Genomic DNA, 24,754 nt, shown 5'->3' with positions numbered 1-24,754 from the left:
AGAGCGGCCACAGACCTCGACCGCTCTCTGTGAGCTCCCCGCAGCGACTGAAGTGAGTCGCGCTATCAGCGAGGATGTCACTCAGGTTACAGCCACAGATCTCCGGTGGAGGACTGCAGCTGTGGCCGGGGGTAATTTCAGTGACGACACCGCTGATCGCGCAGATCACTTCAGTCACTCAGGGGATTTGCGGTTACCGGTGAGACCTTCACCAGTGAGCGAAAATCAGGCCGCGACACACAGACAGAGCGGCGGGATGACAATAAAGTCTGGTGAAGTTCATTCAAGTACATTCTGATCGTGCAGGTCTTGTCTGTGTCTGCTGTCAGCGGTCATGTAGCAGAGCTGAATGGCAGATGACATAGCTTCTGAGAATAAAAACGGATCACATACGGATCACACACGGATTGCACACGGACTACAATCTACAGAAAAATCACAGAATCGCATTGTAGTTGCATTGCACACGGATCAACACTTGGACAGAGCTCATGCTACTTTCTAGCATGAGAATCGGACCGATTTTACAGTCGCAAGTGTGACGCCTAGTCATGTAATCTGTTGCATCTACAGTATATAACTTTACACTAGTTTTGATAAGTCTCAGTTTTGTATTTCTATGAATTTTTCTCAAAAACGTTTTCCTTTACTTCTAGTGTGATACTAATGACTGACAAACGTTATCAGAAAAAGGAAACCGTTATCAGTTCAGTGCACACAAAAGTGAAAGGAGTTTTGGAAGCAGATTCCAGGATCTGGGACCCTGCCGAATACACAGTGCCGTCTCCAGTAAGGCTACATACAGTCATTTATTTCCACATTGGCATTAATAACGTAAGGATGACATGCAGTGAAGTACATTGTCTTACTTATGATTTAGGCTAGGTTCACATTTCCGTAAAATTGTATGAGTCACAATCCGCAGCTATGGTAAACAATGGCATCCGTTTAGCGGATTCCGTTGTGTCCCATAGACTTGTATTAGTGGCGGATTGCGACTGATGACCTTGCATTGCATCCGCTGCGCCACGGTCAGTCGTTTTTTGACTGACCGCCGGGCAGGAGCAACGCAGAATGTAACATTTTTCTGGCCGTCAAAATTAACGCGCCGCACAGGAATCCGTCGCCATCCGTCAAACTTGTAATGGATGTCTATGGCGCTGGATTCCGTCATGCCCAGCATGTTTGGCATACCCACTGGGCCGTCCCAAGCACAAACGGATCATGACTGATCCGTCAAAAAACGGACGCATAGCGGAAAGGAATAGCTTGTGAAAGGAATCCTGTGAAAAACACATCCGTTGTATCAGTTGACATCTAAAAAACAACTGATCCGTTAGTGACGGACCTGACGGATTTAAAACAACGGAAATGTGAACCTAGCCTAACCATGGTCATTGCTGTAAACGTCTCCCATAAGGTAAAGCAAAGATATACAAAGCAGATACACATACACACAACAGAATACAGTGTCATCCACAATCTCATCCACAAGCTGCAGACTTTTTCTGTGTGAAAAATTTTACTTGGTGTGGACTTCCAAATCACTGTACCCCCAGGCATTGTCCTCTGCGACTGCGATCGTTATGCCCCCGGTTTTCCAGCTGACACTTATTAGGTAGTATGATCAAACTGTGGCACAACACGTGTATTGTTTAGTGCATCTATGGCGGTAATGTAACATATAGTGGCATTATGTACTGTACTATACATGTATTATGCCTAACATTCCTGACCAAAAGTCTTGGTGTCCGCTATCCCTGCACTCCTGGGATGGGATATACAGAACGGGGTGATACGTTATACAAGCACTTCCGTTTGTGATATGATATATATCTGGTATTAGCAGGATAATAGTGCCGATCCCTACCCTTTTCAAAAGAAATGTGGGGGCTGTAGGCAGTTTTTTCCTGCAGAGAACTGAAAAAATGTTATCAGTTGACAGTTCTGCACCTGTCCATTGTCTTTATGTTTTTGTCTGTCTATTTAAGCACTGGGAGTACGTGTGGTGATGGTTTCCTACTAGTGGAACCTAGGGATAATCAGGAACAGCCCTTGAGGAATGGGGGTTATCCATTAAATTACGATTCCTCCGTTGTTAGGAAGGGACAGTAAGGGTGGAAAACTAGACATTCAGGCACATCTGACTCCCCCTCCCCCTCCCACTGTCGTTATATATATATGACTTTACTGGCGTAACTAGAGTTTGATGGGCCCCGGTGCAAAGTTCAGACCTGGGCCCCCCCTCCACATACACCGACACTTGGGGTACGGGATAATGACACTGACACTCGGGGTACAGGATAATGATGCTGACACTTGGCTCTTAACCACAGCACCCAGATTTCCCATGATCTGAAATCCCTCTATTAGCACGCAGCTTTCCTATGTTCTGATATCCATCTTGTCCTCGGCACCCAGCTTCCCCATGCACTGCTATACATCTTTCCCTCAGCACCCAGCTTTCCTATATCAGAGCATGGGAAAGCTGGGTGCTGAGAAAAGATGTATAGCAGAGCATGGGAAAGCTGGGTGCTGAGGGAAAGAGCCTTTTTCCCTCAGCACAAAACGTTCCCATCCCCTGATTGTATCTTTGTCCCCCCTTGTATATAGTTCTCCAAATACAATAATGGCCCCCACATAGCCTTCCAAATAGTATAAAGGGTCCCACATAACCCTTCATACATTAGAATACACTTCCATAGTCCTCAATGTATTATAATGCATTTGCCATAGTTCTCCATGCATTATAATTGACCCCTTAGTACTCAATATATAATACTGCACCACATAGTCCTCCATATATTATAATGCACCCCCATAATCCTCCATGTATAAAGTAGCCCTTCAATTATTATCATGAATTTCCCATAGTTCTCCATGTATTATAATTCACCCCATAGTTCTCCATATATTAAAATTCACCCCATAGTTCTCCATATATTATACTGCACCACATAGTCCTCCATATATTATAATGCAACCCTATAGTCCTCCATGTATAAAGTAGCCCTCATAGCCCTCCAATTATTATAATTAATTTCTCATAGTTCTCCATATATTAGAATTCACCCATAATACTCCATATATTATACTGCACCACATAGTGCCCAATGTTTTATAATGCACCCCCATAGTCCTGTATGTATTATAACGCAACCCCATAAAACGTCATATTGTATTATGCAGCCCCATACTCCTCCATGTATAATGCACCCCTATATTCCATGTATAAGGTGTCCTTCATTTTGCATTATGCAGACCCCCCAGACCTCCATATTTAATAATGCACCCAGCCTCCCCAGTCCTCCATGTATAATAATGCATCCAGCCTCTCCAGGCCTCCATGTATAATCTAGCAGTCAGCCTCTCCAGGCCTCCATGTATAACAATGCATCCAGCCTCCCCAGGCCTCCATGTATAATATAGCAGCCAGCCTCTCCAGACCTCCATCTATAATAATGCAGCCAGTCTCCCCAGTCCTCCATGTATATTAATGCATCCAGCCTCCCCAGTCCTCCATGTATAATAATACAGCCAGCCTCCCCAGGCGTCCATGTATAAAATAGCAGCCAGCCTCTCCCGGCCTCCATGTATAATAATGCAGCCAGCCTCCCCAGACCTCCATGTATAATAATGCAGCCAGCCTCCCCAGACCTCCATCTATAATAATGCAGCCAGCATCGCCAGTCCTCCATGTATAATAATGCATCCAGCCTTCCCTGGCCTCCATGTATAATATAGCAGCCAGCCTCTCCAGGCCCCCATGTATAATGTAGCAGCCAGCCTCTCCAGGCCTCCAGGTATAATATAGCAGCTAGCCTCCCCAGGCCTCCATGTATAATATAGCAGCCAGCCTCCCCAGGCCTCCATGTATAATGCAGCCTCTCCAGGCCTCCATGTATAATAATGCAGCCTCCCCAGACCTCCATGTATAATGCAGCCCCATGTATAATGCAGCCTCTCCAGGCCTCCATGTATAACAATGCAGCCTCCCCAGACTAATTTAAATAAAAAAAAAACAACAAGTCCCCCCCCCTCTTTTCCTTCCACTGCTGCTCTGTCTTCATGTCTCCTCGTTCCACCGCTGCTGTCCTCACCTCTCTCTTCATTCCCCAGCTGCTACTCTGTCCTCACCGCTTTCCTCTTCCACCGCTGCTCGTCCTCCCCTCTCCTCGTTCTCCCGGTGCTGCGGTCGGCGTCCTCCCGTCCTGCGCTTTGTGCACCTAGCACAGCAGTCGCACGGGAGTGACGTCACCGCGCAGGCACAGGGCGAGAATGGTGATGCATAGCGCGGCACCGGCCACGCTATGCTTCATGATTACTGTGCGCGATGACGGGGAGCGGCTGCTGACACCAGGCAGGGGGCCCCGGTGCCGCCACTGACACCAGGCAGAGGGGCCCGGTGTCGCGTGGTCTGTGACAGATCAGAGCAGCTCCTCTCTCACTGACAGGAGCTGGCTGTTGATCTGCCTGGCGGCCGCTGGGCCCATAGCTTCCTGGGCCTAGTCGCAATGGCGACCGCTGCGACCGTGGTAGTTACACTCCTGTATGTCTTTAATCTATAACCAACTACTGTCCTGGCCGCTCCACTAGTTGGAATGTATGTTAATTGACACTTACACTTTGCTGATGAGCTTATATGAACCTTTTATTCGTGTTATTTTAGTGAATCTTAATAAAGACATTTTCGATATAAGGTGTTGTTTGGTCAGGTTTTGCTAATGAGTAGATATACCCAGGGAAAATGCATGAAGTTTTCACATTATGTACTATTAGGGCTCATGCGTAAGTAACTGCTGAATATTCTGCAGCGATTTGACAGCACATGTGCACTTCAAATCGCTGCAGAAACACTACGTAATGAATGCAGTTTTTTTGCTCTGGCTGCCATTGACAGAGTGGGAGCTGCATCCAAAGCGCACAAATAATTGACATGCTCATTTTATGAACGCACGGATTTGGGTCAAAATTTTAGCCCCCAAATCGCTGCGTTCAAAAAAGCAAAGTGCGTACGTCTCATGCACAATCTACATAGATTGTGCAGGGGACGCAGGACGCATGCATTTACGCTGCAGTGCAATACGCAGCGTAAATGCATGTAAGAATGCAACGTGCGCATGAGCCCTTACATGGCTTTATTTCTAAAACTTTATTTTATATTGCTGGCAATATACACACAGAAATAAGGGCCAACTTCCTGCATTGTTACTTCTCCAGGAACCAGAAATGTCCATGTGACAGAGCTCTTTTGTCTTGTCGAGTTGTTTGAATATTTATGATGCCGTCTATTGCCAAAGCCTGTTACGGCCTCCTGCATCCATCCTTTCCTTACATCTCACACTGCTAAAACACGAATCCAGCTCTTCTTCGTTTCTCAACTCATTTGTATAATACATATTTTGTTGCAGTTTTCAGAGGTGATGATGTAAATGCAATTTTTTGCTGCTATGCTTAGGCTGTGTGCGCACTTTGCGTCGAGGTAGTTGCAGTTCTAAACGCATCCTTTGGCAGAAATGGTTTTTGCTAAAGTTGCTTTTGACCACAAAAACGCAATAAATACGTGTGCTTTTTACCGCGTTTTGGCCGCGTTTTTACAGCGATTTACATGCTTTTTGATTGCTTAAAGTCAGATGGGTTTTGAATAGAAATACACAACTAAATAAAGTTTAAACACTCAAACACTATGAAAAAATGGGAAAAAAATGATAACAAATATCAAGATTAAAATCATAAACAAAATAACTTATTTTATTAAAATGATAAATGTTTGTTAATATTTATGTATAAAAAACGTTAAATTAATGTTTTACATAATTTTATTTGTGGGAATATCTGTGTGTAAAGGGACATATCATGCCCTTATTATAATGTAAAGAACGCATGCAATTAAATTGTCAAAAACACATGTTTTCTGCATCCAAAAAGCATGTAAAACGCTATGATTTGATGTAGAATGCGTTTTGCAACTTCTCATTGACTCCAATGTTAGCAAAACGCTGCCAAAGTGGCAAAAACAATTGACATGCTGCTTCTTTAAACGCTGAGTTTTTGCCCAAAAATATGTAAATTAAACCCTGCGTTTTGAACTGCAAAGTGTGCACAAGGAAACCCTATTTCCCATAGGCATTGCTGGAAAATCAAAACACATGCATTTTGGCACTAAAAGGCTGCAGTTGAAAACGCTGCGGAAACGCAGGTAAAAACGCAAAGTACGCACATAGCCTTAAAATCAGGTTAAGGCCTTGTGCGCATACTACTGTATATTTTTTGCTGCGTTTTTGGGTGCAGTTTTGGATGCAGATCGATGCCCTAAACTGCATGCATGACCTTCCCCAGCAAAGTCTATAAGAATTCAGAAAGGCTGTGCGTATGTTGCTTCTTTTTTGCCTGCAGTTTTGGGTGCAGAAAAAAAGGAGCATTAAACTTCTCTTTGCGTTTTCCACTGAATATAGTAAAAAAGCACATGGGCAAAAACGCACTGAAACGCGGCAAAAATGTACGAAAAATGCATCAAACCCATGCGTTTTTTTTTTGGCCAGAGGTGCATTTTTTGCTGCAGAAACAAAACTATAATGTCCGTGCATACCCTAAGGCTAAGACCGCACTTTGCGTTCTCCTACTTGCAGTTCTAAACGCATGTTTTGGGCTTAATTGATTTGACCAAAGTTGTCTTTTTCAGAACTTTAGCGCTGAAAACGCATGCGGATTTACCGCGTTTAAGATGTGTTTTCAGCGCTTTTTACCTGCTTTTTCACCTACGTTTTGACAGATGCGTTTTGAACATCAAGACACTGCTAAATAAAGATTAAATAGTCAAACATCATGAAAAAAGAGAAAAAAAAGGAAAACATATATAATTTTGGAATTAATAAAGAAAATATTTATATTTCATGAAATTATAGCGGTTTTATAATATTTAATGTTAAAATAGCAATAAAATCAAAATTTTCTTTCATTTTAATTGTCGGACTATGTGTGTGTGTAAAGGGACATATTAGTCCATTATTTTAATGTCAGAAAAACATGCGTTTTTGAAGTAAAAAACGCATGTTTTCTGCACCTAAAAAGCAGGTAAAACGCAGGAAATTTGAAGTTTCTTGGTTTTTGCCATTTCTCATTGACTTCAATAACAGCCAGGGAAAACGCACCCAAAATGGCAAAAACAATTGACATGCTGCTTCTTTGAACACATGGTTTTTGCCACAAAATATGCAAATTAAACGTTTTTTTAAAACGCAAAGTGCGGTCTAGAAATCTACATTTTCCATAGACTTTGCTGTAAAATCAAAACGCATCCCTTTTGGCATGAAAAAGGTGCATCTCAAAACGGATCTAAAAAGCACCTGAAACGCAGGCGGAAACGCAAAGTGCGGTCTTAGCCTAAGGGTATGTGCGCATGCTACAGAAATTTTCTGCACCAAAAAAAATCGCACCTTCTGGCCAAAAATTACACGAAAAAACGCATGCATTTTTTGGTGTGTTTTTTCAGTGAATTCCATGGCCGGAAGTACTAAAAAAAAAACAGGAAACAAACGCACCAATAATTAACATGCTGCTCTTTTTTGTGCACCAAAAAGTGAAAGAAAAAAAAGAAGCAACATGCACACAGCATTTCTGATTTCTCATAGACTTTGCAAGGATAAGGATATACATGCAGATTTGGGCAACAAACTGCACTAAAAATGCATCAAAATCTGCACCGTGCGCACAGGGCCTTAAAGCTACATGCGCACGCTGCAGTTTTTGTCACTAAGGTCTCACTTTTGACTTCCCAGCAAAGTCTATGAGAATTCAGATTTGCTGTGCACACTGATTTTTTTTGTCTGCAGTTTATTTGTCATAAACTTCTGATAGAAAATGCTGCAGTTGTCTTTTTACCTTCTTGTGTTTTTGTCTTGCTTCTACTGAAAAAATGCATAAAAAATGCATGGTCAAAAACGCACCAAAAACTCAGCATCGTTACAAGCGGGTTTTTTTTTACATTTCTGGGACAAGGTGCAGTTTTGTTGTGACAAAACTGCAGTGTGTTTTGCATTATATTGACAACCACCTTACATTGACAAATATGGTAAATTATGCAGTTAAGTAGAGTTAATTTCTCTTCTTTTACAGGATGGTTCCTCATTTTTTGTAGTAACCAATGTAATAAAAACAGAAAATCAAAAAGAAAGCAATTGTGCAGAGGTACGTTTATACTAATACTTCAACCTATTTGCTTTAGCTGTTATTTACTTAGAAAATTTGACATTAGTTCTATATCTGTGGAATGTATAGACTGTCGTTCATTGGGATTTAAAATCTATCCCCTTCTTCATTCTCTGTTATAACAAGAAGATAAAAATCCAAATTTTACATGCTGGATTTTGGCTTCTAATGCCGGTGTCACACTTGCAATTTCCTCGCGTCTATCTCACGCGAGTCTCGCGGTGCATCACCCGGCACGGACTCACCCTCTCCTCACAGGAGCGGATCGGTTGCATGCATCTCTATGCAACCGACCCGCTCCTATGAGGAGAATGCGAGTCCATGCCGGGTGATGCACCGCATTACTCGCGCTAGATACACGCGAGGCACTTGCAAGTGTGACACCGGCCTAATAGTTATTATAGTTCAGAGACTTAAGGAACGAGAAGATTATAAAAAATGCTGTTAAACAATATTAGAGTGCAAATGAATTTACATGAAAGTAAAAGCAGAGTATAAGCAACAACAGATATGTAAAACATAAAACACAAGTATTATTGTCACAAATTATCTTTATTTACCTTTACACATACAGTGCCTTGCGAAAGTATTTGGCCCTTTTGATTTTTTCAACCTTTTCCCACATTTCAGGCTTCAAACATAAAGATAAAAATGTTAATGTTATGGTGAAGAATCAACAAGTGGGACACAATTGTGAAGGTGAACTATATTTATTGCTTATTTTAAACTTTTTTTAAAAAATAAAAAACTGAAAAGTGAGGCGTGCAATATTATTCTGCCCCTTTAAGTTAATACTTTGTATCGCCACCTTTTGCTGTGATTACAGCTGCAAGTCGCTTGGGGTATGTGTCTCAGTGTTGCACATCGAGAGACTGAAATTCTTGCCCATTCTTCCTTTGCAAACAGCTCGAGCTGAGTGAGGTTGGATGGAGAGCGTTTGTGAACAGCAGTTTTCAGCTCTTTCCACAGATTCTCGATTGGATTCAGGTCTGGACTTTGACTTGGCCATTCAAAAGCCGGCTTCTCACTTGCGATTTTCTCGCAGTAGTGCAATGCGAAAAATTCTCGCATTGCACTCGGACACATGTTAAACAATGAGGCAGCTCCCATCTACTATTTTTTTCTCAGTCCAAATCGGACTGAGAAAAAAAAATCGCAGCAGGCTGCTCTCTGTAGAGTTTCTCGCGCGAGTCTCTCCAATGCAACTCTATGAGAGCGTGCAAAAAAATGCATGTCACACGGACCAACACTCACACCATCCTAGTGACATTCGTTTTTCTAAATACATTAATCGCATGTTTCTCAAAACACTGGAAATGAGTGAGGTCTCACAATGTCGGTCAATTATAGAGATTGACCGACATTGTGAGACCTCAGTGATTTCCAGTGTTTTGAGAAACATGCGATTAATGTCAGTCGGTCTCTCCCTCTCGGTCTCTAATCTCTCTCTGTCGGTCGGTCTCTCTCTCTGTCGGTCTCTCTCTCTCTGTCCGTCTCTCTCTCTCTATCCATGTCGGTCTATCCCTCTCCCCCCCCTCTCTCATACTCACCGATCACCGGCGCAGCGCTGCACGGCGTTCACACTGCTCCGGCGGCTTCTCCTCTTTTGAAAAAGCCGGCCGCTCATTATTCAATCTCGTATTCCCTGTTTTCCCCGCCCACCAGCGCCTATGATTGGTTGCAGTCAGACACGCCCCCATGATGAGTGACAGCTGTCTCACTGCAACCAATCACAGCTGCCGGTGGGTGGGTCTATATCATGCAGTTAAAATAAATAATTAAAAAAAAACGGCGTGTGGTTCCCCCCAATTTTAATACCAGCCAGGGTAAAGCCACACGGCTGCTGGCTGGTATTCTCAGGATGGGGAGCCCCACGTTATGGGGAGCCCCCCAGCCTAACAATATCAGCCAGCAGCCGCCCGGAATAGTCGCATCCATTAGATGTGACTGTCCCTGGACTGTACCCGGCCATCCCGAATTGCCCTGGTGCGGTGGCAATCGAGGTAATAAGGAGTTAATGGCAGCCCATAGCTGCCACTAAGTCCTAGATTAATCATGGCAGGCGTCTCCCCGAGATACCTTCCATGATTAACCTGTAAGATATACACCAAAAAATCCTTTATTTGAAATAAATGACAAAAAAAACCAACCTCTTTCACCACTTTATTAAACCCCCAAATACCCCTCCAGGTCCAACGTAATCCACAGAGGTCCCTCGATGCTGTCAGCTCTGCTACATCGGAAGCTGACAGAGAGCAGTCACAAACCACGACCGCTCTCTGTGAGCTCCCCGCAGCGACTGAAGTGAGTCGCGCTATCAGCGATGACGTCACTCAGGTTACCCGCGGCCACAGATCTCACGGGTGGACTTCTGCTGTGGCCGTGGGTAACCTCAGTGACGGCACCGCCGATAGCGCGTCTCACTGCGGTCACTCAGGGGATTTCCGGTCACTGGTGAGACCTTCACCGGTGACTGAAAATCAGACCATGCCACACAGACAGAGCCGCAGGATGACAATGAAGTCAGGTGACGTTCATCCGACTTCATTCTGATCGTGTGGCTCTGTCTGTGTCTGCTGTTAGCGGCCATTCAGCTCTGCTACATGGCTCTGTCTGTGGCTGCTGTCAGTGGCCATGTAGCAGAGCTGCATGGCAGATGACAGCTGCTGAGAAAAAAAAACACGCTCTGCTAGCCTGGAAACAATTAAAAAAAAGCATTGCACTTGCATTGCACACTGACCTAACGTGAAGTAAAATCGGCCGAGTTTTTTTCATGCAACTCGGACTGATTTTACACGCATAAGTGTGTTTCCAGCCTAACACCTGGATACGTTTATTTGTGAACCATTCCATTGTAGATTTTCCTTTTATGTTTTTGATCATTGTCTTGTTGAAAGATAAATCTCCATCCCAGTCTCAGGTCTTTTGCAGACTCCAACAGGTTTTCTTCAACAATGGTCCTGTATTTGGCTCCATCCATCTTCCCAATTTTAACAATCTTCCCTGTCCCTGCTGAAGAAAAGCAGGCCCAAACAATGATGCTTCCACCACAGTTGGGATGGTGTGTTCAGGATGGTGAGCTGTGTTGCTTTTACGCCAAACATATCGTTTGGCATTGTGCCCAAATAGTTTGATTTTGGTTACATCTGACCAGAGCACCTTCTTCCACATGTTTGGTGTGTTTACCAGGTGGCTTGTAGCAAACTTGAAATGACACTTTTTATGGATATCTTTGAGAAATGGCTTTCTTCTTTCCACTCTTCCATAAAGGCCAGATTTGTGCAGTGTACGACAGATTGTTGTCCTATGGACAGACTCTCCCACCTCAGCTGTAGATCTCTGCAGTTCATCCAGAGTGATCATGGGCCTCTTGGCTGCATCTCTGATCAGTCTTCTCCTTGTTTGAGATGAAAGTTTGGATGGACGGCAGGGTCTTGGTAGATTTGCAGCGGTATGATACTCCTTCCATTTCAATATGATCGCTTGCACAGTGCTTTTTGGGATGTTTAAAGTTTTGGAAATCTTTTTGTAACCAAATCCGGCTTTAAACTTCTCCACAACAGTATCACGGACCTGCCTGTTGTGTGCCTTGGTCTTCATGATGCTATCTTCGCTTTAAACAGAACACTGAGACTATCACAGAGCAGGTGCATTTATACGGAGCCTTCATTACACACAGGTGGCTTACATTTATCATCATCAGTCATTTAGGGCAACATTGGATCATTCAGAGATCCTCAATGAACTTCTGGAGTGAGTTTTTTTGCACTGAAAGTAAAGGGGAAGAATAATATTGCACGCCCCAATTTTCAGTTTTTTATTTTTTAAAAAAGTTTAAAGTGAGCAATAAATTTCATTCAACTTTACAATTGTGTCCCACTTGTTGATTATTCACAATAAAAGTTAAATTTTTATCTTTATGTTTGAAGCCTAAAATGTGGGAAAAGGTTGAAAAAATCAAGGGGGCCGAATACTTTCGCAAGGCACTGTATATTTGTCTCTGACAGAGTATGTCTTTTAAACTCGGGCTTACAGTGTTTTTCTTTTTTGTATTCTTTAGACTTTGTGCTCACATTAAGTTTTTGGTGCATAGGTTTTCTGCACCGAAATCTGCACCTTGTGGTAGAAAAACACACCTAAAAACAGTTTTTGCTTCATTTTGGTTGTGAAATCAATGGCTGGAAGGGCTACAAAATGCAAGGAAAAAAACCTCACGAACAATTGACATTCTTTTTCTGCATTAAAAAACTGCAAGGAAAAATGAAGCAACATTTGCACAGGATTTCAGAATTTTCATTGACTTTCCTGGCATAAGGAAAGACATGGAGATTTGGGCAACAAACTGCACCAAAAAAATGCATCAAAAACGCAGTCTCTTTCTAGCAGGCATAACCCACTTGGCTGTTTGGTAGATCTGTCACCAATAAGGCCTTGTTCACACGCACCTGCTGAATATGCTGCAGCGATTTGACAGCACATGTGTGCTTCAAATCGCTGCAAAAACACTGCATAATGGATGCAGTTTTCTGTAGAAAAAAAGCCGATTTCATGTGCTATGGATGCTGCCCCCACCATAGACAGAGTGGGAGCTGCATCCAAAGGTCACAAATTAATTGACATGCTGATTTTATGAACGCACGGATTTGGGTCAAAAGTTTAGCACCCAAATTGCTGCGTTCAAAAAAAGCAACGTGTACTCGTATCATGCACAATCTACATAGATTGTGCTGGGGACACAGGACGCATGCATTTATGCTGCAGTGCAATACACAGCGTAAATGCATGTAATTACGCAACGTGCACTACATGCCCTAAAGGATCTTTGCTTGACTTGCTCCCTTTTTCTGACACACACACCCAACACTTGTCTCCTTGCCAAAGGTGTCTACTTAATTTTAAACCGTGCCCTCTTCTGGCGCACACCTTCCATTTTGAGCTGTACCCTTGCTACAGAGCACACCCTCGTTCAGGCTGACACTCCAGCGGTCTGGGCACATTTTTATGCTCTGGGGCACCATCCACTCTCATGATGCAGTTCTTCTCCTCAATCCACACGCCGTCGCCATCTTGGATTCCATGCTTCTGGCGATATCTTAGTTCGTTAAATTTCAGGCACTAATCTACATGCACCACGAGCCTTTCCAATCCTGTGTTCTCTTTGTGAGAAATTCGCAACTAATTGTTGCTTGGCTCAGGGCGATAGCCGTGGGAAAGATTACTCGCTTTCCATGTCCCAGCATGCTACAGAAATATGGAGGTCTTGTGTGTGTTGTGATGGTTCAGTTGAGGATACTTCAATCTTCAGTTTAGCCATGCATTGCATGGCGCCAGCTCCTGTGGACTCCAGGATGAGGAAACCACATCAGCTTTTAAAACAAATTAATTTTACTTTTAACCACGCTTAAATAAAGGGAGTAACATGTTGTAAGCTTGCCATTCTCCTCTACACAGTACAGAGGCATGTTTCGACAGTAACTGACAATGAAACAGTTTTCGCCAGAGCGGCCACCGCAACAGGGCTCACTCCATTCTTTAAGAAACTAACATAAAGGAGCTTTTGCTAATTACCACCCTACTAGATGCCCCACTGGTCTGACTGAATGTGCAGCACCCACGAGGCAGGGGTTGAAATACTCGGTCCAGTGATGTCGGATCTGGGATGTCACAGGAGGCCCGCCTGGCTTCATGGCCCCGAGGTGTACACCTAAAGGGGATATGCAGATGGGATAAGGATGGGTGATGATGAGGATGATAGGAGTTGTGGTTGTCTTGTGACGCCACCTGCGGTATGCGGCCAGGGATTAGCCGCCGCTGTGGTTGCTGTCCTCTTGGGCGGATGGTGTTGCAGCTAGGATAGTTCAGCTTCCTGCAGGTGAAGCTAGGCTCCAGGGAGGATGACGGAGGTAGTAGTGGCCGTTGGCGCCGGAGCATGGGGCGTCGGCAATAATGGGCTGACACAGTGGTTGCAGTTCAAAGTCTTTTACTCACAGTTCAGTTGTCATCCTTAGAGTGCCGGTTTCCGCCATGATGGGCCCCAGCCGATCCCAGGTACCTCAGAAGCCACCACCAGTGTTGTGGAGTGTGAGAACTTGCTTCCTTGCGCTTTATGTGTGGATCCCCATGTCCTGAAGCTCTTGTGGACCCCTGATTGCTGTTAAACTTCCTGTTCTGTTCACAGGCAGCGTGAATCAAACGTGGGCCCAACCATGGTCCTGACTCCTGACTCTTTGTGCTGCTGTGCCCCGGGATCTTTAGTGGCCAGAGAGACATGAAATCCCCCTGTCCTGTAGAATCTGGTGGCACAACGTGGAGTGTATGCCACCCTAGGGCTCTGCACCCTGTACTGTGCCAGTGCTGAGGGAACTATTGAGTTCTACCTCCAGCTACCCTGTTGCTCCTGTGTCCCACAGCTCCACTGGTTGTCTCCTGCTCCTTCTAGTCTGCCCGGTCCTAACTGTGGAAGCTCTAAAGCACTCTCCACTGCGACCGTGTTGTTCTGAGTCTCAGACTATTCTGAGGTAAAAACTGTGCATTCTCTCACTTCCCCTGTGCTGCCCCCACCTTCCTGATGACTCACTGGTGGCTGGGAAAAACCCGTTGTTATGGTGACCACCTTTAGCCCAGTTCCAGCGGGAAAGCACTTGAGCTGTATGTGTTGTGTAAGTGAAAACCAGTGGTTAACCTATTCCTTACCCGGGATGAGTATTTCACCTTAAGTCAGATGCAATACCCTGTGGCGACTGAGCCTCACGGGCGCTACAAATGTCATCACTTTCTCTTCTCACCTTCCCCAGAGTTCAGTTCACTACTGCTGCTTTAATTCCCAGAGCACCCCCACTCGCCTGCTTCAGAGAACGCTGCCATCACTGTAGATTCCTGGTAGCATCTTTCTCCCTGGTTCTTACCACACACACACGCGCGCGCACACACACACACACACACACACACACACACACACACACAACCATGGTTGTTATTCTTTCTCAGAAGGTGTTCTCCTTTACTCCTGCATTGTTCAATCACTACATCCTAATTGACTTTGAAACAGGAACTGACTCACCCTGGTCTCTATCACTCCTCCCCCTCCTTAGCTGAATAGATATTAACTAGAGCTGAGCAGACGCAGACTGTAAAAGTCTGGATCTGCGCAGTTTCAAAGTTGCCCAGGCCTGGGTTTCTGGGTGTTTGATCCGGATCCGGCACTCGAGAAAATAAAAAAAAAATTAAGGAAAAATAAAGAAAATAACAATGAAGCGAGCATTTCATACTTTCCGAGGCTCCAGACGGTTGTACATTGCTCCTGCTGCCTCCCTGTGCCGCTCATTTCATATGCACAGCTTTCCCCGCCCACCGGCCAGCCTGGCGTCTGTGATTGGTGCAGTCAGATGTGCCTCCAGCCTTTTGTGACAGCGTCTGACTGCTTCCACACAGAGACGCTGTCTGAGGGTTAGACAAGCAGAGGAGGAAACATTGCCGGCACGGCTCATCCTGGGCCTCCCGGTGCACGATTCATACACTGTGAGGCCCAGGCTGAGCAGAGGAGGAAACATCGCTGGCGCAGCTCATCCTGGGCTGCCTGCCTCATGAAGCAGGCCGCTCAATCTGAACAGAGGAGAACACATCGTGGGCGCAGCTCATCCTGAGCGGCCTTCTTCATGAAGCAGGCCGCTCAGTCTTAACAGAGGAGTACACATCGCAGGCCGCTCAGGCTGAGCAGAGTAGGACACATTGCGGGCTGCATTTTGAACATGCCCCCTATCACGTGACAAATTACATCATACCTGGAAGGAGCCCATACATTCTAGCATCTACCTTTACTTTTAGTGCATGATCTAGACCCACACAGATCCTGAAGTGAATGCGCGACCCGGAAACAGCTTGCCGCCATGACACAGAGCATGGGTGAGTATACCGCGCACGCTCCTATCCCCCTATCCCTTCCACCAACATTATTAATCCCCGGATTCTGGTTCTCATAGACTTATATGGGTGCTGGATTCCTGACCAGGTCTGGATTTTTAAAGAAAGTGAGCAGGGACTCACGGGTCCCCGTTTTTTGCGAGTACGCTCCGCTCTAGTATTAACCCGTCTTTTCCAAACAAGTCTATTTCAGAGTAAAAAGGAAGACAGTGACCTCTTAAGGCCAGTGATTAGTACTGCAGCCCACAGGGAAATTAACCACAGCAAAACATTGCAGAAATACAAACATTACACAAATAGGTTTGTGTCTTCAGGGGTAATGGGACAGCCTGTCCACCTCCCTGATAGTCTGCATGCATGACCAACTTACCTTTTACTTCATTGGTACTTCTAGGACAGACTTTATTACGTATTCTGCATTTAATGGGAAAACCCCTTTAATTTTTGTTATTCCTCAAACACTTTTATTTGTATCCATTTGTACTTTACTAAAGTTCCTATGTGACAGCAATGTCCACTTATCCTTTTGGATTTTTTCTCTTTGTTCTGATATCTTTTTGTAGCTGTATTTTATGCATGTTTGGTCCAAGAGGGTACAGCTTCTGACATTAAAGGGGTTGTCTGGACCACATAAAACCTTGTCTATGTCAAAGGGAAATGTAATTGTACCCACCTGGATCCAGCACAGGCTACTCCATAGTCAAATAGCTTAGGCTATGTGCGCACTAGAGCTTTTTACCCGCGGATTTGCCCGCGGATTTGCCGCGGAAATTTCTTGAGAAATGTCTGCAATCTTTGTGCAGACATTTCCCAGCAATTTCTATGGCAAAAAAAAAAAGCTGTGCGCACTGGTGCGGATTTTTCTCGAGAAATTTCCGCATGCGGATTTTCTCGAGAAACTTTCTCGAGAAAATGAACATGTCCATTATTTCCGCGGGTACCCTGCGGATTTCTGCAGTACAGCCTGCAAAAATCCGCAGGGAACCACCCGCGGGAAAATCGCGGCAATTCCGCGGCAAATCCGCATGCGGATTTGACGCGGATTTTTTCCGGAGGTCCGGAAATCTTTCACTCAAAGAAGTTTCTCGAGAAAGTTTCTTGAGAAACTTCACATCTCTAGTGCGCACATAGCCTTATTGTTCCACCAGGTGCCAGACTGCTCTGACCTGTTATTGGCTGCATCAGTCAGGTGACTTTGAGTAGCACATCATCGTCGTCATCATCATCATCATAATAAAACATCCAAGGATGATCCAGGACGGTGTCGATAGGTGACTATTGTTGAGTTTGTTATGTTTTACTCATCCCATCTGTCCCATGGGTATAGTTTTAGTAAGCCTGGACAACCCCTTCAATTGTCACAACACTTACCAATTGCACACGTTGTGTTTTTTGCCGCTTTTTTTCATAGGTTTTTTTTGCAGATTTTAGTCAATACTGAAGGGAAAAATGCATGCCAGCAAAGTCTATGAGAATCCTGACTTGCTGTGGACATGTTGCTTCTTTCTTTCCTTGCAGATTTTGTTGCAGAATAAAAGAAGCAGCATGTCAGTTTTTTTCTGCGCATTTTCCTGCAGATATAATCCACTGCAGTGCTCAAGCTCGATCACTGCAGTAAATAAGATGTGTCAGTGCTATACTCGCAGCACTGACACTTCACCTCACACACCGTGTATCCGGCCGGCATGGAGTGTGTGGCTCTTCATACCTCAGTAACCCAGGATCATCATGGTGATGACTCAGGGTTGCAATGGCAGCGATTAGGTCCCTGTGATCACATTACAGAGACCTGATTTCTAGGGAGAGGTAAGCGATCCCTCGCCCTGCCTCGTTAATGCTGTGACTGCATTGAGGGTATGTGCGCACGTTGCTTTTTACCTGCTTTTTACCTGCTTTTTTGCTGCTTTTTCTTCTGCGCTGTTTAATGCCAAAATGGATGTGTTCTGCTTTTCAAGCAAAGTCTATGGGAATTTGGGTTTCTTGTTCACACTATGTTGTTCAAAATGCTGCCTTTTTGTGGCAGAACTTTGGTCAAAAACTCAGCTTTTCAAAGAAGCAACATGTCAATTGTTTTTGCCATTTGGGTTTTGCACTGCAAAGCTGAGTTTTTGACCAAAGTTCTGCCACAAAAAGGCAGCATTTTGAACAACATAGTGTGAACAAGAAACCCAAATTCCCATAGACTTTGCTTGAATAGAAGAACACATCCATTTTGGCATTAAACAGCGCAGAAGAAAAAGCAGCAAAAAAGCAGGTAAAAAGCAACGTGCGCACATACCCTGATTGCAGCATTCAGGGGGTAAACTACCGGGAGTGGCGCGGGCACTGCTCCGGGCAGTGAGAGCCGGGTCCTGGCAGTAACATCAGCGGGAGAACTAGCGGCGATCCTGGGTGTACAGCGTGTGAACCCCTGCGATCGCCATGACAAAAAAAAAAAAAATAAAAAAAAAAATGGAAAAAAGTCAGAAAAAAAGCTTGAAAAAAATGCAATAAAAACAATTGTTCTTTTCAGCTGCATTTTTCCTGACAAATCATGCGGTTTTATGTGTAGAAAATCCGCACACAAATCTGCTACGTGGGCACAACCACTGACAAGTGGTCAGTGTTTAATTGCTACTCACTTGATTTACACTTTGTCACCTTGTTTTTCCTTTCTTTTTCTTTGAGATTTTTACACTATGGACCTGTTTTGCTTCTTGTGTTGGATTTTCCTTCATTGATCGCTATAGAGCACTCACTCTGTATCTTGGTAACTATCCACATAAGGGTATGTTCCCACTAAAACTGCATCTCTTGGCAGGAAAAAACGTGCATGTTTTTGGCAGCCATTTTGCGTTTTTTATCTGTTTTTCGATGTATTTTTTATGCTTTTTTTTCTTTTTGCTTTCTGATAGGAAAAAACGCATAAACATGTGACTAGTTAATTATTTGGTGCTGATAGTATTTCCTGGTTCACCAATTTAATCAGCCCAAAAAAGCGATGCGACTGTTCTGGGACAGTACCCGGCTCTTCCCGATTTGCCCTGGTGCGTTGGCAAATCGGGGTAATAAGGAGTTAATGGCAGCCCATAGCTGCCACTAAATCCTAGATTAATCATGTCAGGCGTCTCCCCGAGATACCTTCCATGATTAATCTGTAAGTTACAGAAAATAAACACACACACCTGAAAAATCCTTTATTAGAAATAAAAAACACAAACACATTTCCTGGTTCACCAATTTAATCAGCCCAAAAAAGCCCTCCATGTCCGGCGTAATCCAGGATGGTCCAGCGTCGCTACCAGCTCTGCTGCATGAAGGTGACCAGAGCAGCAGAAGACACCAACGCTCCTGTCACCTCCACGCAGCAAATGAAGAGAGCTGTCACTGAGGTTACCCGCTGTCACTGGATCCAGCGGTGGCCGCGAGTATCCTCAGTGACAGCACAGCTGATCGCGCTACTCACTTCAGTTGCTGCGTGGAGCTGACAGGAGCGGATGTGTCTTCTGCTGCTCCGGTCATTTCCATGCAGCAGAGCTGGAAGCGACGCTGGACCATCCTGGATTACGCCGGACATGGAGGGCTTTTTTGGGCTGATTAAATTGGTGAACCAGGAAATGTGTTTGTGTTTTTTATTTCTAATAAAGGATTTTTCAAGTGTGTGTGTTTATTTTCTGTAACTTACAGATTAATCATGGAAGGTATCTCGGGGAGACGCCTGACATGATTAATCTAGGATTTCGTGGCAGCTATGGGCTGCCATTAACTCCTTATTACCCCGATTTGCCAACGCACCAGGGCAAATCGGGAAGAGCCGGGTACTGTCCCAGAACAGTCGCATCTAATGTATGCGGCCATTCTGGGCGGCTGCTGACTGATATTGTTAGGCTGGGGGGCTCCCCATAACGTGGATACCAGCCTTCAGCCGTATGGCTTTAGCTGGCTGGTATTAAAAATGGGGGCGTACCGCACACCGTTTTTTTTTATTTATTTATTTATTTTACTGCACAGTATAGACTTGCCCACCGGCTGCCGTGATTGGGTGCAGTGACACAGCTGTCACTCAGCGTGTGGGCGTGTCTCACTGCAACCAATCATATTTGCCGGTGGGCGGGGAAAGCAGGGAATACGAGATTGAATAATGAGCGGCCAGCTTTTTCAAAAGAGGAAAAGCCGCTGGAGTTTAGAGAACAGCCGTGCAGCGCCGCGCCGGTGATCGGGGAACGGTGAGTATGCGAGAGGGGTACTCCATTCAGTCACTCTGGTGATTAGCGGTCACCGGTGAGTCCTTCACGGGTGACCGCTAATCAGGACGCGGCACACAGACAGAGCCGCGGTATGAGGATGCTGTCGGGTGAAGTTCACCCAAGTTCATTCTCAGCGAGCGACTCTGTCTGCTGTCAACAGGCATGTATCAACGACATTTAACATCACACACGGACATTTCACACGAACAACACACACACACACGTCAGTTAAGTTTCACACGCACACATGACCATTCCGCACGCACACGTGGTTACCATACGCCGGACACACAGCCACCACACGTGCGTTATTTACGGACATGAAAAACGGCCTGTATTACACGTGTGTGGTTATCAAGGACGTGTGTTTTAGGCCTCAGAAAGTTTTTCCTAATGTCTAATCTGAATCTCCTTCCTTTTAATTACATCCCTTCTTGTACTTCCTTGTGCTAATGAGAATAGGGTAGTTCCCTCTGCACTGTGACTTCCTTTCAGATATTTGTAGACCGCTATTAAGTCTCCTCTCAGCTTTCTCTTTTTTAAACTGAACATCCCTAGTTCTTGTCCTAGTTTTAGCCATTCTTCATATGACATGGTTTGCAGACCTTCTACCATCGTGGTCTGAATGAAGCCTTTAGTTTTGTAAATTTTACTGTGTATAATAACATATACTCACCTCTAATATACTTTTTGTAATGGTTCTGTGACGCCCTGGGCAAGCCAGGGGTCACAGGTCACAACACCACACGCACCTCACATTCCCTGCAGGAACACATAAAGTCAAAACTTAAATCCTTGTTGCCTTCCTCCAGGGGCTGGTGTCCACACCAGGGGGTGGGCCAGGCGGTTGGCTCCACCCACCGAGGAGTTCACAGCCCTGGAGGCGGGAAAACCAGGCAGATAAGCTAAGGAAGTGAAAGAGTTCAGTTGGAGAGTCCAAAGTGAGAGGAAGTGGTAGAGGAGCTAGAGTAAGAGTGACAGAGAAAAGTGACAGCAAGAAGCCTGAAGTTAGTCCGGGTGTGTGCCCCGGACTGAGACAGCAAGGTTGGCAGACGGCGGTGACCGTCTGCAGGAGAGATTGCTCGGAGGTTGCCGAAAGGACCGTGGACGGGTGGTGACCCAGCGGTACCGGAGCGGTATACAAAGAACAGTCAGCACCAGGGCAGGGGCCTTTCGGATCCCGGCAAGGCTAGGAGTCGCCATAATTTGCCAAATCCGTCAGTGAAGGGGACCACTGGGTCTCCCAACAACCAAGTCCCGATTGAAGGCAACAGTCCGACCGTTAAGGGGAGACACCGCCACCGCCAAGGCACCAGTTTCCCAGGGCCAGCGCCTGCGGGCAAGAGGGGGCTCCTCCGGCTCATATCCAGGTCGGGGAGCGGGTTACCGGTGGGAATCCATTGCTACCAAAAGACTATACATAGGTGCAAGGAAGAGACCGTCACCACTAACTGCAGGGAACATCAGCACCGTAGCCGTCCGAGGGACCCGTCCAACCAGCCGTTTGTTTACCGAGAACTTTGTCATCATCCTTTGGCTGCGTGAGTACCTCCGTGCCGTGCGGCCAGCGCTGCCCCTGCGCCCCTGCACCTCCACAGGCCCCATACCCGCCTGTCCACCATCCCAACCCCATCACTGGGCCCCGGGACCACCAAACCCCCTACCCACGGAGGGGCAAATCAACAACTGGCTGCTCCATACCATCACTCCCGGGCTCCCCAGACAGAGCAGCGGTGGTGTCCACTCGATCACCACAACCGTGGGTGGCGTCACGGACAATAAACTATCCCAACAACCAAACCCCTTTCACTCACGGGCGAGGAGCGCCGCTCGAGTCCCCGGGATCCGGCCCATCGCTCGAGCCACCGAGCAGCAGCAGGCCGCAGCAGCAGCGGCAGCCGGACCCGAGCAGTGGGAGAGTGCAGCGTCCCCTCCTCCGCCCGCGACAGTTCCTAGTGAGTGAATGGTAATGTTCATTACAACGGTAGTTTACCTTCTCATTAGCATGCAAGTAAATATTGAAACTGAATGTTGTGTTGTTAGTATAGCTTAATAATGAAACCTTTATTTCACAGTAATATATACTGTCCCTTTCTTTGTAGTATCCAAACCGGAAAACGATTTGCTCTCAGGACAACATCTGTAAGAAGGGTTATGCCGACACATATAGTAATGGTATGTTTTTCTTTGTTGCTTTTACAATGCTTTTGCTATTTGTTGACGTAATTTTAAGTGGTTATCTCAGAAACCGGAGGCAATCAGCAGTTATCTGACGGTAATGCTGCAGTCAGTTATACATTTGCCCTGAAGTTGGATGTGGTAAATAAAAGGTCGACCATGTGATACATCAATGTAATTGCCAAACCAGAATGAGGAGCAGCTCTCCAATCTGATTAGTATAGGGAGGCCTTTCCATATTCACAGGGGTCTGTATAAGATATCTCCTTTAACAAGTAGCTTTTAATTTTGCTTAAAGAAGCACTCTCATTAATATTTTCCCATTAAATGTGTGTATATGTTCATGGTACGAAATGTGTATTTATTTTATACTCACCTTCTGCTGTTCCCTCTGGCATTCAGAGCCGTTCTGCTCCTTTTCTCAGTGACGTCACCATTATTCAGACTCTCCGGCTCACTCTATACTCTAGGCATGAAACGGAAGTCTATTTTACAAGTTAAGACTATGGAGACTAATTCTGAAGCTCCATAGACGTACATTGTAAAAGCCAATTCTTGGTCACGCAAAATGCAGGGTGACCTGGAGTCTCTCTTAGCAGATTCAGATGGTTACTCCATTCACAAATGGATTACATTTGTTAACAATGCAGTCCCTTTGAATAATGAAAAAACAGTATGCGGTCCCCCCAATTTTGATACCCAGCCATGATAAAGCCAACAGCTGGGGATGGTATTTTCAAGTTGGTGAGACTCATAATTATTGGGCTCCCACTAGCCTACAAATAGCAGCCTGCAGCCACCCAGAATTGTTGCATCCATTAGATGTGACAATCCCAGTACTTTACCTGGCTCAATCCGATTTCCCAGGTGCGGTGGCAATTGGGGTACTATAAGGGGTTAATGACAGATCACCCTTCCATCTATAATTATGATTAATATTTATTTAGTCGGTAGGTATATAAGTGACTTAAATTATATATGATTTACACATTTCAGGTTAGTTTGGCCTGAAACACATAAATCATATGGATTTTTTTCATCTTTTGCATGTAATGGTTGAAATGTAACGGTTCAAATTTTAACGTAATGCTTGAAGTGATTTTACTGCTTTTGGATGATGGACAAGTACTGATTTTTAATCTGCTTTCATACTGCAAGCTGTCTTTGAATCTATTACACAATGTGACCTGACAATTACTCTTTCTTTATTATGGTTATATATGTTTGTTTTAGGAATCCAAACTGGCCTCTGTGTAGCCTACAACTCAACTCACAAGACATGTCAAGTAAAAGCATGGTGCCCCGTAGAGTCCAAGAGCACGCCAGAGTAAGTCCTCCTCCAACTCTAGTCATCTTCTCTTCTAAGTCTAAGATTTGACATTTCAGCTACATAGGCTTCACCACTAGCTGCGATGGACACACAGTAGTACAATGTGTATACTGTACTCATGAAACTGAAGGAGGCCTGGCATTGACAATGATATCTCTGTCTCCATGATATAATGAAATTCCAGCTTTTTTTTACATGTTTAGCTTAGATCATGGAATGAATAATTAATGTAGTCTATGATTAATTGGAAGCTACAATCCTGATGAGTGCATGATTACTACACTTGTCTTTGTCATGTCCCTTTTGAATTCCTGTTGTATACACTAGGCCAGAAGATCTACTTAAAGTTACTACTGTATGATTGTGATCTTGTGTGTCTCCATAGTCTTTCCAGCAGATATCATGTAAAAATCATTCTCTCTGCACAAAGGAATGTTTTTTTTGTGAGCCAATAAGAAATGAAACTGCTGGAAAAAGAGAATAATTTTACTCAGTAGGACATTAAAATTGTATTATTTTCAAGTCTCAGTCACCATGGCATAAATACATAGAATTGTTCATGCCTCAATTTTTTTTAATTTTTGCGGGGCATATTTGAGAATTCTATTCTTTAAGTTTCATGCTCAAGTGCAGTGGGGCAGGCACTTCACACCTCAGCTTTGCTGTACTTCACCGCCCATTTTCTGTCTCTGGTCATTGATTGACAGGTCATTCTTCCCTCAATGACCTGTTTCCCCCTGCACAGGCGCCATCATTGCCTGGGTTTGTTCCAACAGATGCGGCGGCACCTGCCCAGTGATGCTGTGAGAGGCTGTGAGATCAGTGTACTGGCTCCTGCAAGATCATTAGTAGCAGGCGCCATCATTGCAACGAACCCAGGCAATGATGGTAT

The 24,754-nt window shown here is 44.9% G+C and overlaps 1 protein-coding gene across 1 annotated transcript in view; it reads left to right on the top strand.

Annotated features, from left to right (window-relative positions):
- Positions 1–24,754, top strand: part of P2RX7 (purinergic receptor P2X 7) — a 109,375-nt gene that overhangs the window by 14,458 nt on the left and 70,163 nt on the right. Inside the window, exons 2-5 of the mRNA XM_075341830.1 lie at positions 657–789; positions 8,116–8,187; positions 22,457–22,529; positions 23,766–23,859. Of these exons, the coding sequence (XP_075197945.1) occupies positions 657–789; positions 8,116–8,187; positions 22,457–22,529; positions 23,766–23,859 (372 nt within the window). The remainder of the gene's footprint in view (positions 1–656; positions 790–8,115; positions 8,188–22,456; positions 22,530–23,765; positions 23,860–24,754) is intronic.

This window comes from Anomaloglossus baeobatrachus, chromosome 1 (assembly GCF_048569485.1).
Source record: "Anomaloglossus baeobatrachus isolate aAnoBae1 chromosome 1, aAnoBae1.hap1, whole genome shotgun sequence".
In the NCBI taxonomy this organism is placed as follows: Eukaryota; Metazoa; Chordata; class Amphibia; order Anura; family Aromobatidae; genus Anomaloglossus; species Anomaloglossus baeobatrachus.
This window is presented reverse-complemented; position numbering and strand designations above follow the sequence as displayed.